Below are 14357 nucleotides of genomic sequence, written 5' to 3'. Positions count from 1 at the left end.
ACAAAATCACTGGTTTGGAGAAACCTTCTCCTTTCTCCATTTGCTGCACCTTCCCAACGAAAAGAAAAAAGTAAGTGAAATAATTTACTTCTATACATGGACAGTTTTTGCTGGGTCATCTTACCAGTTTAAAGTAGTTATACAAAACACAAATCTAAACCCCTGCATCATAGGGTCTTTATAAGTGACTTGAGGATGTGACTTGGGCTTGAGACTGTCCCCAGGCCACGGACCTCTTGGAATGTGGGGTCTAATTGGGTTTCTTTAGGGCTGGAAAAACAAACACGGGGGACTCTAGTATACATAAATCTTGTCAGTTAAATATAGAATAATGGGAATCATCCGGGAGTAAAAATACTCCACTTTTTATGGTAAACACCATAAAACATGGTAAATACTTCCGTTTTATAGCAAAAACTAAGTCCTGTCATCCCCTCCCAGCACTGAGTTACCTCTTTTTTAGGCATTTGGCTTTCTTTGCAGCTTAAATTCTATTTCTAGTAATATTCCTTTCCCATTCTTCCCGAAGTATGTATGAAATACTCATTTCATACACTCAGAGAAGTCCTACTCAGTGACTTTTGCTAACAACTTCACAACTAATACTGTTTTTATGTCTCAATTTTTGTGCTTCATTGCAGAATTCGAGTCTGATTTCTTAATCTTTGCAAAAGTGGAAAGGTGTGTTTGTTTGTTTGTTTGTTTTTTGGGTTTTTTTGTATGCTTCCACCAGACGGTGAGAAAAAGGAACTTAAGGAACAGAAAAGGACATAAGGTAATTTTCTAGGTAGTCTGACTGGTCCATGAGTCAAGGTGGCATATGCTTGTTGTAGCTTAACTCCTCACAGTACAAATCTCTTGCATTCACAGAAAGCTGGAATCCTTAATACCCATATCACCTTTGAAAACACTGCTAAAAATTTAACAGAAACGCTTTTGGTCACTGAGGCCAAGTTAAAAGACTCTACTTGCAGCCCACCCACTGGGACACAAAAAGGCAATGATTCAAACTCCTGTGCAGGTAATGTGTGACTACAGAGGCTGAACTACTTGGAAGATAACCTCAGCTATAGTAGGAGGAAGAACAACGAAGATAATGGAAAAGAAACAGCTATAATAACCATCTGCAAGCACACATGGCCTCTACTTCAGCACCCATAAAACTTAAAATGAAATTGCTTGCAAAATATCAAAGACTACTTTATAAACATTTCTTCTTATGCTTTTGTAGGGTTGCCCTGTTTCTGGTATTCAGAGGGCTGTGTGTATTAGCGTTTAGTGTGGAGAGAGCTATATTCCAGGAAAGTCTTTCCTTCACTTCCCCTTCTGCCTTGGATATGCACACATTGTTAGTTATAGAGTGTACCCAAGGGTGCCAGCTGCATTGTCCTGCCCATCAAATCAGCTTGCATTGCCTGGGCTACGTATCCTGCCCCTCGGCTGCGAACAGGGATCAGTCCTAGCTCCGTCTGCATGGCTGTACAAAGCAACAATGCCATTTGAAATAAGGAAGAAATCCAATGATGATCACAGTGACTTCCCTGGACTAGGCTTAATTTTGCCCTTTTGTGACCAGCATAGCTTTGGGCTATCAATAGCTTTCTAGCTATTACAAGTAAGCGAGAACATAGTTTTACTGCCTTTTTATTGGAATGCAATGCCAAATTACGTATATGTGTCCCTCCTAAGGCTTATTTCCCTCCCAGAGTGGTACTAAGGCTTTTTCTTTTAACTGGACTGGATCCCAAGCCCAAACCATGGTGCAGCCCCAACACAGTCCTGGGAGCAGCCAAGCGGTGCCGCAGCTGAGAGCTGCTCAATGGACCCACAAGGGCGTTGAGACAAAGGACAACCTGCAGCAGTTCTAAATGTGTAGAATGACACCTTGTTGCCTAATATGTGTCTTCCTAATGAACTTAATGGAACTAAACGAAGAAATTTGCTAAGAGTCAATTGTGCCTTTGAAACTCATGTTCAGTTTTGCAAACTCTTGGTCATTTCAGAAGAACCGAGCTGAATCCCCATCCCGAGTCACACAGAGTGTGAGCTATTTCTCTCCTAGGAGAACAATAGTGTGTACTCCATAACTTTTAGCTGCTCTTTAGCCTAGACATGAGCCTTGCATAAATTCAGAGGTCACCAACTGTTATGGCTTTATCAAGAACCTTATTAGTGATCATTAAAAATAATCTTGCTTGGGAGGGGACTGCTATGGGCAAAGCCCATCTTTCCTATTTACTTTATGACTAGTAATGGTTTTTTTTAATGTTTATACATTAGTGCAAGGAACAGTGTTAGCATAATTCTAGTGTAAAATAAAACCAGCTGTATCCATTATAAGTGCATTACTGCCAGGAACTGTAAATATGTTTATGCCTGATAGCCTTCTGACTCAATAATATCCTCCTATCTCTGTTGGGCAGGCAAGTTTTTAAACCAAGAAAAGACAGGTTATGATTTTCATAACCAAACTGGGTTTCTTTTTGAAGTATGTTATCTAAATTCAAATTTTAAGCGGGTCATTAAAAAAATCTGCCTGTGATTTTAAAGGAGAACAAAGTGGTGGCAAGAAGGTATGGTGTGCACTAAGAACAAGTTATTCCTCCCAGATACACACATACGCAGACAAACCCTGCCATATCATACCATACAAACAATTTTAATTGTGTAGTTACAGTCAATAACCACTCCTAGTCAGAACATTTCTGCATAAAGAAAATTGTGATACACTTATAAAAACAGCCAGCTGTAACAAAATAACTGGTGTTTTCATAGCAATAAACTCATAAAAAAGAAATACACCTTTATACAGAAAATTTATACAGCTGTAGCTTTAAAATTGATTGTAAACCAAAGGAAGACACATTGCAAACATCAATTATTTTCACATTAATTGCATAAGTTTCTAAGGTGATCTATTAGTTTTATTTACCTAAGCTTATTTGCATGATAGTAAAAATTGCATACAACAATAAGAGTGAAGCTTATAGTATGAATTGCTTGGATAACATAGAGCACTTTTTATAGGCAACTGTGTAAAGCACATTTTCTCTATTTAAAACTTTTAAGACACTTTGTTTTACTGCCCATCAAAATACATTTATAAATAGAAAAAAAAATCAGTATGGTAACAAGAGAAGCAATATTACATTTAACGGAAACTTCCAAAAAAATTAATTACAACATGATGCTGCAGGATCTACAAATAAATAATGAGGACTAAATTGTGTTTCACATTTTCTTTTTTCATTTTCTCTAAAACCATGTAACAATGAAAATGGAAAAAAAAAATACAGTGATCTTTATTTCCAAAAGAAAACAAATCTGAATTACGGCAGTGCCATATAATACAAGGCATTTGTTGGCATATGTTATCTTTAAACTGCATTCCACAGTCTATAGTTCTTTTGTAACATACAATAGAACAAGAGTAACAAACTCTTTTTATTTTATTTTTTTAAATAAATGTGAGTTTCCAAAGATCAAGTGTGGAGTGCTACAGTAATAATTAAAAAACAAGAACAAAACAGAAACAAAAAAACAGTAAATCACAAAAGTTGTAATGCTTGTCTGAAGGCTCCAGAATCAAAATCACTGGTATCATGCTTATTGGGTACACTCACAGTGTATCCAGTGAACACAAATTAATATCAAACAATCCTCAACGCTTCATCTGTTGCTGCGAAGCAGTTTGTAAAACAGAGTAAAACATCTAGTGCAGTCTGCATTATCCTTTTTTTCAACTTTTGTGCAAGTTTTGGAAGATTCATTGGCCAAACAATGAATAATAAGGGTTTTGACAGAACGCAAGATGGAATTTTCATTTCATTAGTAAATACCAGCGGCACTGTTGAAAGAAAATAATACTTTTAGATCAGTCTTTCAATTCAGCATTAATCTCTGTGTTCCCTTCTACTGATAACTCTTCTTCTAGTTTAACTGAAAAAAGCGTGTTTGCATTTTTGTCTTGGATGCTGTCTTCTAAATCCTTGAGCAGCTCTTCTTCCTTGTATTCCGCAACATCCACCTCCAAACCAGAATTGTCCTTCAGCTTCCCATGGTGCTTGAGATAATATCGCTGGTTCTGAAAGAACTTGATAATGGTGTACTTGGGCAGGTCAAGCTGAGCAGAGAGAGTCTGGATTGCTTCTTCATCTGGATACAGGCCTACATCTTGTATGAAACTCTGTAGGATCCCTAGGGCCTCAACAGAAATCTTTGTTCGCGGTCGGGGTTTCTGACGATTTTCATCCTCAGATTCAGCTGGTGATGCTACTGTCGGTTGCCTTGGGGGTAGTCTGGGACCTGGCTGTTGTTGCTGTTGCTGCTGCTGTTGTTGCTGTTGCTGCTGCTGCTGCTGCAAGACAAAGAACAGCATTTTTTTGTACATGTATTCTTGCTCATATATTGTTACTGAGAAAATCCTGGGGAGGGAGCGGGGGGAAGAAATTGCAGAGCTACAAACAAAGGCTTAGTAAATTTAAAGAACAAAAAGGAAGAAAAAAAGAAAGAAAGAACAAAAAGAACACTGTAGGTTTGTCGGACCGAAAGCACCGATGATACAACATTGGTGTGGCTTAGCTGACAAATTTTAATGAACGTGCTCCATGAGTCAAGTGCAGACAAGACAAAATGCTAAGTAGGTGACACAGTATAGGATTAACTTGACCAGCTTAGCCAAAACTGTAGCAAGGGCAAAGTGAGAAAAGTGCCAGATGAGGGCAAACGTGCCGGAGCTCTGCCAGCAACGGCAGCTGCTGCCCAAAAACAAGGGCTGCAAATCTCTAGCAATAGCTAGACGAAGGGACTGCGGGGTCGGGGAAGGAGAGCATTTTAGCTCTGTAAGTACAGAAATATCTCACTGCTGATCTGACCTCAGCATGCACTGAGGTCTCGTCAAACTTGCAAACATTACGACAGAATGTGCTGGCTGGAAGCGCCTAACGTGATGCTGTCAAACCCAGCCTCAGCAAGGACAAAGGGATCTGGAGGTAGGAAATCTGTATTTCCCCTTCTGGCTCTGACCTCTCTTACCTGTGGTCTCTGAGCAGGCCTGCACTGCCTGTATCCCAACAAATAAACAGCAGACCTATTTACCTGCCTCTGTGTTTGTGCTGGGGATTATTTAGTTAATATTTATAAAGCACTAAGATGCAAAGCTCTAAATAAGTTGCACTATTATTATTAGAAGGGAACATGCTGCATTCCAAAAACTCAGGCAATAAAAATGAGCCAATATGCACATCAGAAGAATAAGATAAAGAAAATCATGATGTAAATAATTAACAAGAGCTTAAAATGAAGTTTTGCAAGCATGGATTCAGAAACATTCTTAAAAGGTGAGGCACTGGGCCCTAGGGACAGAAATGTTTTTCTCATCTACCACCAGAATACAGTACACTATAAGATCATGTTTAAAATCAAAAGTAAATTTATCAGCTACTGTTTGTGTTGACAATTCTTTTGCTGCACAGCACAGGAAGCACTGGTTAGTAAGATATTTTGGATCAGCAAATTTCTTGTCATATGGTACAAACCACCAGTTCTTATTAAAAAACAACCACAGCAAAACAAGCAGTTGCTATCACTGCATTTTATTTCCCCTTGTGAGTCTCCCCTCAACAATTTTTTGTGTTTTGGTAGTGGTTTCCAGGCTTCCAGTTGCAGTTCTTTGAGGCCCTAAGAAGCACAAAATGCTGCACAAATGGTATAAATACCGGAGGGATTATAATTCTGTCCACTTCATAGGGACTCTTGTGGTTGTGGAGACTTCACATAGATCTCCACAACCAGTTTAGAAGCCACTGCTTTAAGTGATCTTCGTATTCTAAGATCTGACACAAATGCCCTGGAATTAGGGCTCCTTCCTCATCCCTCTTCAGGTCCTTTCATGTTTTATGGTCTGTGAGCAGTTCCATTCAAGGCTCCAGTCCTGAAGAGATTCAAGACTACTCCCAGCACATTAAATTCTTACAAGACTGAAGGCTTTGTATATACAGTTTGAAAACTTGTATCTGAGCTACACATTTATGCATCTACAACAATTACCATGTAGAACAGTGGAGACAAAACTCAGGCCCAATCTCCCAATCCTTACTCTTACAAGTCCTATTAAGAGATTACAATGCAACTGCTTATGTGAATAATATTTACAAGATCAAACACACAACTTTTATCAACAAGGCAAGAAAATCTAAGTAAGTGGCATAGTGGTTGAATGTTTATACTGTGCATAAGCTTCTCCTTTCATCCCCTTAAGAAGCGATTTTATTAAAAACAATGTACATTTTCAAACAAGTGCTGTTTTATTACTTAATATAGATCTTTCTCTCTCTTTTTGCTAAATCAAACAGCAAGTTTCCAGGCTTTCACAATTATTTTAGTACTTGATATCCTAAGGGATTGTCTTATTCAGTTTGCTTTATCTTTAATATACACTCGTGTTGTTTCTGGCTGCAAGATAACTCTAGCCTTCCTAGCTTTGTAAATATTTTTCTGTATAGGTAATACAAGTGACACAGGGTCTCAGCTGAGGTAGGGAAAGCATGGGGTACTACCTGCCCTTTAAGAAGGAGCAGTCACAAGGCTGACCTTGGGCCTTTTGTGAGAAGCGATTAAAGAGTCCCCAGCTCAGAGAGACAGCAGTTCCCACTGACAACCTGGCCTACACAGCTTAGCATGATAGCCAGCTCGGCTCCTGGCTGGCAGCGCCAGCGCAAAAAGGGTGCGTGCAGCTCCTGGTTGAGGCCCTGATGGGGCTGCCCTGAAGCAGAGGGCAGCTGTTTCCAAGCTTCATGATGTGGGTCTTGCATCCCCTCCTCTCTCTCCCTGACATGGTGCCCTTGTGCCGGCTCACCTGCGGAGCAGCACCCAGCCAAGGTCCAGTGGTCAGCAGGCCTGGTAGGAAAGCGCCTCTATGCTCTCCTTTCCCAAGGGTGGTGGGAGAGGGGCTCTGAAGGAAAAACAAACAAATATTGACGCACCCCAGTCTCAACTGGGGTTAAAGTGGGATGAGGAATCCCCTTTCCTTCACTCCTACCCAGGATGAGCCACCAGTGCTGCTGGTTCTTGCTTAGTTTTCAAACAGCAGCAGAACAAGGTCCTCATGCTCTGTTGGGAAGACCTTTGCCACCGGTGCCACACGCCCCTGCCTTTTGGTCCTGGTGCCTGTCCAGCCAGGCACAGCCAGCACGGGGCTCGCCCTGCCCCGCACACAGCTGCCCCTGCACTACCACCACGCACGTCTGCAAACAACCACCGAACCGAAACAAGAACTGTGGGTGGTCGCACGGTCTCCTTTGAACTCCGGTGGTGGACGGCAGCGCACTCTTATCTTGTACCAGGAGACCTGCATTTAGCCGGACCAGGAGGGAAGAAACACTAATTTCCTTTGCTCAGTTTAAAGCTTTATTTACTTAGCGCTCTGCGGGATTGGCCAAGGTAAACTAACCTGAATCTGTTCTGCTGGCACATGGATAATGTGGGAAGGCCTGTCACCATGGTGATGAACTGCATTGCTTTCTTGTTCATAAATGGCATCGCGTTCAGGCTGAGGAAGACTGAGGAACCTTCGGATCATGGAGAGATTCTCCCAGAGGGTCCTGTTCTCTGGCGAAGGATCTTCTTTCCAACGTAACAGCTCACAGAGCCACCCCTTGAAGATAAAACCAGAAAAACGTTAGTTTTTTCATCCCTTTGCAAGGGGCAAAAGGAGGGTGAAATGTGTACTTTAGAGGTGCTGCATTCTCTCATGCTCTCACCTGATCGAAAAGGCTTTCACTGCACAGGCTGGGCTTAAAGCACACACCAACACACTGAGAGGCTGCCCAGCCATTTCACAGACCCTTACCAACCACAGGCATTTTGGAAAGCACCTTCCCCTTCATCCCACATCACAGTGCTGCTGTTTGTTTGCGTGACTGTAGGACTGCCTAATGTAAATCACAGCAGCAAAGGAGCTCCCTAACATCCTTTCAAAAGACAGGAATCCTATGACTAGATACAGCCAAGCAATAACTTAATTTCTGCTACAAGAAGAGGTTTCCCTGCAGGTGAACTTATTTCAAGTGATACATAACTGTTTACAGGTTGTCCTCATAGATACAGAGAAAAACAGTCTCTCAGTTTTACATATTAGGATTATTAGGGGTTGGGGGGAAGGAAGATGTGCTCTAGAATCTGACACACCCTTTACACCATTTCCACATCAAGGACAGCAAGGTGCCTAGGAATTTTTGGGATACATAATAGGAAGTCGGCTACAGAATCCCCTGCAACTGAAGCAGTTGCTAATTTGCTTCTGAAAGAGACATGAGTTAATCTAGAAAATTTAATGTTTCCTTATGTCTTCTTAAAATTTAATTGAGGATTTTTTCCTAAACTGTGCACTGGTAGTTCTAAAAGAGGAGTGTAAACCCTCTAGCTAGGACAGTGTACATCAGCAGAAATTTTCTGATATATTAAAATTTAGGAAAAAATATTTCATGTATAAAACATGCATATTTCCTTTATTTTAGCTTCAAGGATCTGTTTTCAAAAATAGGTCCATGCAATTTTATTTCTTAATGCTGTAGGAAAGATAATGTGACATTTTATTGAATCAACAAATAATATAAATGTACGGAAGCTTTTAGATCCTTTTTATATGTACCAGTAGTGGATTAATGGTTTATCCAGACTGGTTTACTAACAGATACAATAGACACATAGATATGATACAGATATGTATTTTCTTGAAGATACTCATATCTTTAGCTAACAGTTAATAAATGCAGCGTAAAAATATTGCTACAACAGGAAGAGTAAAAGTAAACAAATAATGTTAATGTATTCATATTGTATATGAAAATATTTAGTGAGGTGTGTATAAAAATTTGAAGTATATTTGCTTGGATATAAGTGGAAAACTGAACAAATGACACAGAAGAAAATGCCCCCAAGAAACAATCAAAATGACAACTGTTATAGAGATGGTGGTAGCAGAGCTGAAAAAGCAAAAATTTAAATGGGGCCAAAATCTGCCAGGTGCTTGCAAGGTGTGCTAGGGATGGAGCAGAGGGAGGGGAGAGCAGGGGCAGCAGAAGGGCTTCCCTACACCCTAGGGATGGAGCACACCCCATTCCTTGACCATGCACTAAGCAGGATGCTGGGTATTGGCCCAGGGCTTAGCAAGATGACTGGGAAATGTGGCCAAATGCCTTCACATAGAGCACACAACACTCAGCCTGTCCCAGCTGGAATTGTATGGCATGTATTCAAGACAGTGGCAAGGGTCTTGTGGAACCTCACTGGAATGTATTAGCAGCGTAATGTGCGAGCCCTCCCTGCCCCTAACAAAAACAACATGTTGCTTGTGGTTCTCTGCTCACCTTGCATCCATGGGGATACTGAGTGCTGGATTATGCTCAACAGCAGTATTTACTGCAGTAAGTTATAAGTGGTGCACTCAGAAAGTAGAGGTAGCTTGTTGGGGATGGAAGAGAGAAGATGATGAAAAGAAACCAATCTAGATCTTTTAACTGAAAAGCAGTTATAAAATTATTAGTTAAAAAAGCCCAAAGCCACAAACCATCCCATGCCAAAGCGTAAAAATTGTTCTTTGGTTGTCTGGAATCTGCACTGCTTCACACTGAAACTGTTGGCCCTCTTTCTAATGGTGGTGAAAAAAAGAGCAGAGCTATCATGACAGTTTGGTGAAAGTAAAAAAAAAAGACAAGACAACCTGTCCCCCCCAGTGACACCTCTCTAAGGCATACACACAGGTTGGAAAAGAAGTTGCATTTAGAAGCTGCAGATATTTTGTCTGCTGACCATGTGATTCACAGGGTTTGTTTTTTCTTAAAAAGACAGTATAATTAAAAAAATTATAATTATAAAATGTCTTTATCATTAAAAAATGTCCAATAGAAAATATAATTCCTAGGCAATAACATTTTTTGCTGATTAAACATATTTCACAATGGTTTTTGTTAACTAAGAAATACAGAAAGGACAGTAAGGGGAGAAAGTTTCTGTATTTACTGGGTCAGGCCTTATTTTTATTAACTACTGATAGCTAACATTGTATTTCTAATATTTTTCTCTCAATTTTTGCACTGAAATAACACTTCTAATTCCTTATCTAAAATTATTTGATGAATTTTAACCTGAAACATGTCTCTGCTAGCCTTTCAGGGATTTTGAGATAATGAAGACAGATACCTCTGACAGGGTACACAGAAAAGATTGCTATTCTACGAAAATATCTCTATTCAACTTGGAACATTTTTAAAGAAGTAGATACACTCTGATGAAACATTCAGTGGAAAACATGGAAATGACCAACTGAATTCTTTTACAATTACATGGATAGAAACAATTTGTTGGTCTTCATTGTTTATTTCTGAACGTATTTATGAAAGTTGATCTCATCAATGTTCTCAGAAGAGATAGTGGATGAACAGCAAGAGAGGCTGTAGGGGCTTATTTTGACAAGAGAGTAAGAACTTTATACCAATATGCTTTCTTTTGGTTCAAGACAAATAAAAATAGAGGTTTTTAATTCAGCTTCAGGTTCAGAATTCTGTACATGAAATAAAGCTCATTCATAAAAGTCACCTACATGAGCAAGTATGAAATGTTTTTTATAAAATTTAGGCAAAGTAATCATCCAGACTTTTCTAATGGTTAATTTTAAGTTCCGTAAAATTTATGAGTTTTGTTTCCATTTGATCTAAAAAAGTATGAACTGATGCAGATAATGCAGTTGAATTTACAAGTGAATGTAACAGGGCTGGTTTTTCTCCTTTCAAGCCTTTTTAAGTCTAGAGCAATTTCTGCCTAGTTTCCTTTTTTCCCCCTTGTCTTTATAGTCTTACAGGAAGTGGAAATGACCACAAAATAATAAGGAAATATTTATAAGTCAGATTAGATCACAACTGGTTTATACAGCATATAGAGTACATTGTTAAAAAAACCAGTGTTAAAATAAAGAAGTTGATACATTTATGCAGAAAGGCAAACCCCCCAAAAACTCTTCAATGACATTGGGAACAACCTTGATTTTAAAACAGCGCAAATTTGCCAGGCAACATTACACTGAATATAAAGAGAGTACAAAGCAAAATATAAACATTAGCCACATGTAAATATGTTTGGAGAACTTTCAGGATGTTACTACTTTTCAAACTGACAAAGTTTAATTTGACACCTTCTGTTCTAAAACCTTTGTTTCTATTCAAAATCACGCCTTTAGCTGCTATCAATCACTGTGCTCTCCCTATTACTTAAAATACTGGCATGGGCCCTGGATAAGCTGAAAATGCCATGCAGATGAATTCTGAGATAATATGTTCAAACCTGTTATATACAACACAAATCCTGTAAAGTTATGTATTGTAAACCTACATTTATTGGGAACTAAAAGTCTTAAATCCATCTGCTACAAAGAAAATACTGTTATGCACTTTCAAGTAACCAAGTACCATCTGCAAAGGTCTTGCTACAGTAAGCAAGAAAATGGTGAAAAAAAAAAAGATGCTAAACCTAAGATATTTAAAATAAATAAGAGTCTTCTGTCTGGTTTTCTGATAGGGATTTAGAAAAGAAACACAAGACATTAGAGGAAAAAAACCTGTGAAAGCCGAACTGCCAAACTATTGCAGGAAAAGCGCAAAGAGGATAACTGCCAAAACTTAGGCTCTGCAATACCCATGAGCATGCTTATTTTAAAGAAAGCATCTATGCATTTTATCTATATATCCAAATGCTATTGTATTCAGTCAGACCCGTGCTGTACTTAAATAAAATCTTCTGCTCTTCACATAGAGTTTCTAATAAAATATTCTTCCATTCTGGTATCTTTCTTATTGAAAGAAAAAAAAAAATCTACACGTAAGGTGTAAATACCTACCCTAATTACATCAAAGAGGATAACATTACAATCATGAAAAATGTTCTCTGGCCAAAGCTTTTCAAAACAGCAACAAACACATTTAGTCTGGGAAGAGAAGGCTACAAGGTGAAGCAATTGAACTCATTTGGTCAATTTGTTACAGTGATAATAATATGCCAAATTATGAATATTTCTTACAGAATGACAAAGACTTCAGCATTTTTTAGAAAGGCTGTAGCTTAAATTTAAGAAGGGAAAACATTTTAGAGTATCAATGCTAAGACATGATCAGTTTTTCTTTGGTCTGGTGTATTTAAGATTATTTTGTATCATTCTCTGGGGCATATAGTATAATAAAAATACATGGTGTTAGAAGAAATCAATCTGAATAGAGAGGTGTTTGATACAAACATTTTAGCAGAAAGTGTGAATTGCATTTCAGCATCTACTGTGAACAAAGACTAAGTACATAATCCATTAAACAGTACTTCTAACTAAAAAAAAAATGAGTGTTGTAGACTAAAGTAGGCATTTTGAATGAGCACATTTTCAGCAACTAACTAGAAAGCTAGCAATTTATCATTCAACAAATAATTTTCTACTTTTAAAAGAATCTGTAAGTGTTACTTATGCTAATGAAGACTGTTTTTAATCTGCCCACAAACATGCTAATAGAGGGCAATTTTTTTTTATTTACAATGCTGAAGGCACTCCAGTTTATAGAACGCAGATATGAAATTACACTTGGTAAAATGGGCTCTTAATTGTCAGAGCAATCCAAATCCTTCACCTTTAACAGGAAAGCTTACAGACAAAACAAAGGAAAAGAGCTCATGGACTAAACTTTAAATATTGACTTTTTCCCCTTCAAAAGCCATCCAACTTGCTTTATAATCTCATTATTGTTCCAAATGGCTGCGCTCATCTTAGATACTTCTATTTCTTTACAAAATAGATTCCACATATGCAAGGGAAGAAAAAGGGCCGACACAACCACTACCATATATGCATATAGTATTAGTCTTTAGTATTAAACTTGTAGGCTGCACATTGCACAGAAAGGTTGCTTTTGGAAAAGTCATAATACTTTGAGCGAGATACATAATGGTAGCAAAGGAGTACTGAAAGCATTTTAAATTATTTACTAGGTTAAAAGGGTGAAATGGTACTTTAAATACATCAAATTTCATCATCTGGGCCATTTTTTGGTGGCAAAGTGGTATTGATCTTTCCAAATGCTTAAAATTAACTATTTCCAGAAGGTCATTATTTGATTAAAGGCATTAAAGTTGAGGGCAAGAAATGATGCACTTTGTCTTCTTTCCCATTCAAATAATTGTGTAATTTAATCAGAACTATCCCTTCATGTCCTGTAATAAAAATGTTTGTCTTAAGATATTGTTCTTTACCTAACATATTAACCTTTAAATGTTATGAAGTTCTTAAGAATAATCTCTGCTTAGAGAAGATTCTTCTATAATGCAATGAAAGGATCTCCAGCATTTAAATTGATAAGGCCAAATTTCCCCTACACATTGATTGGAAAATGCATTAAACCCTTCAACTGAGATTTCTCACAGTGTTCAACAGGATCAAAAATTCAGGGAGTTCTGAATCAGTAAACTCATGCATATGGCATTGAGAAGCAAAAATAAGCAAATGTTAGTTCAGCACAAACAAATATGACCAATAAGTAACAATGGACACTGCTTTAATTTCTCTGGGGAATGTTGTTTGTGTTACATTTGAATTACCTGAAAAAATAGAACAGGGAACACCCACTGCAGAGGAAGAACAGAGCATTTAATTCAAAATTCATTTTCATGCTGAGATCACTTAAATCTGACTTCTTTCTGTGTGAAATACCTGTGGGTTTAGAGATGGGAACAAGCCTAGATGACAAGAGCAGTCCTTTTTACCCTTAGATGTTATTCCAGAATTTCCTGCTGCAGGAAAATTTATTCTGACTGCAGGTTTATCTTTCCTAAAATACATAAAGTGTCCTGGCTAGCCTCTATGCAAAGCTGAATAGACCTAAATGCTTCACAGAAGAACTGAAGTCTATTAAAAGAAAGGCCACTAGGTATTTATATAAAAATTTGGGAAAACTAATAATCTACCAGATTTAGCAATTTTTGATACTGACCAACACATTTGTTAGAGTTCATTTTAGCTTATATTTTCAAGAAATTTTAAGCACTGACTTCCTTCTGTGAGGCAAAACTACTTTTGACTAATTTTAAAAACTCCAGTGAATATTCAATACTTTGGGATTTCCCTGTTTTTCTTGAACTTAGGAAGAAAAAGCTCATTTTCAGCTGGTTCCAGAAGATAATTAGAGGTACCAGAATATGAATTCTCTTTTTGATATGTGGCCTAAAGTGATAATATGTGTCCCCAGAACAATGGTTGCCTTAGTATTTTATTTACACTAATCAGCCTTAAGTTTCAGGCTTTCCCTTTGAGCATTCTCCTAAATCAGAGA

General features: G+C 38.1%; 1 protein-coding gene across 4 annotated transcripts in view; it reads right to left on the bottom strand.

Annotated features, from left to right (window-relative positions):
* Window positions 1–2633: 2633 nt before the first annotated feature.
* Window positions 2634–14357, bottom strand: part of SATB1 (SATB homeobox 1) — a 92692-nt gene continuing 80968 nt past the window's right edge. For 3 of the 4 annotated variants that reach the window (XM_039548324.1, XM_010398970.4, XM_010398969.4), the window contains 3 exons: window positions 7451–7654; window positions 6857–6952; window positions 2634–4357 (listed from right to left, as the gene is read on the bottom strand). In XM_039548324.1, the coding sequence (XP_039404258.1) occupies window positions 3875–4357; window positions 6857–6952; window positions 7451–7654 (783 nt within the window). In that variant the 3' untranslated portion in view covers window positions 2634–3874. The remainder of the gene's footprint in view (window positions 4358–6856; window positions 6953–7450; window positions 7655–14357) is intronic. The other variant, XM_039548325.1, reaches the window with a different exon arrangement.

The sequence above is a fragment of the Corvus cornix genome, chromosome 2 (genome assembly GCF_000738735.6).
Source record: "Corvus cornix cornix isolate S_Up_H32 chromosome 2, ASM73873v5, whole genome shotgun sequence".
Lineage (NCBI taxonomy): Eukaryota > Metazoa > Chordata > Aves > Passeriformes > Corvidae > Corvus > Corvus cornix.
The sequence above is the reverse complement of the archived record's forward strand: the minus strand, read 5'-3'. Positions and strand labels throughout refer to the sequence as shown.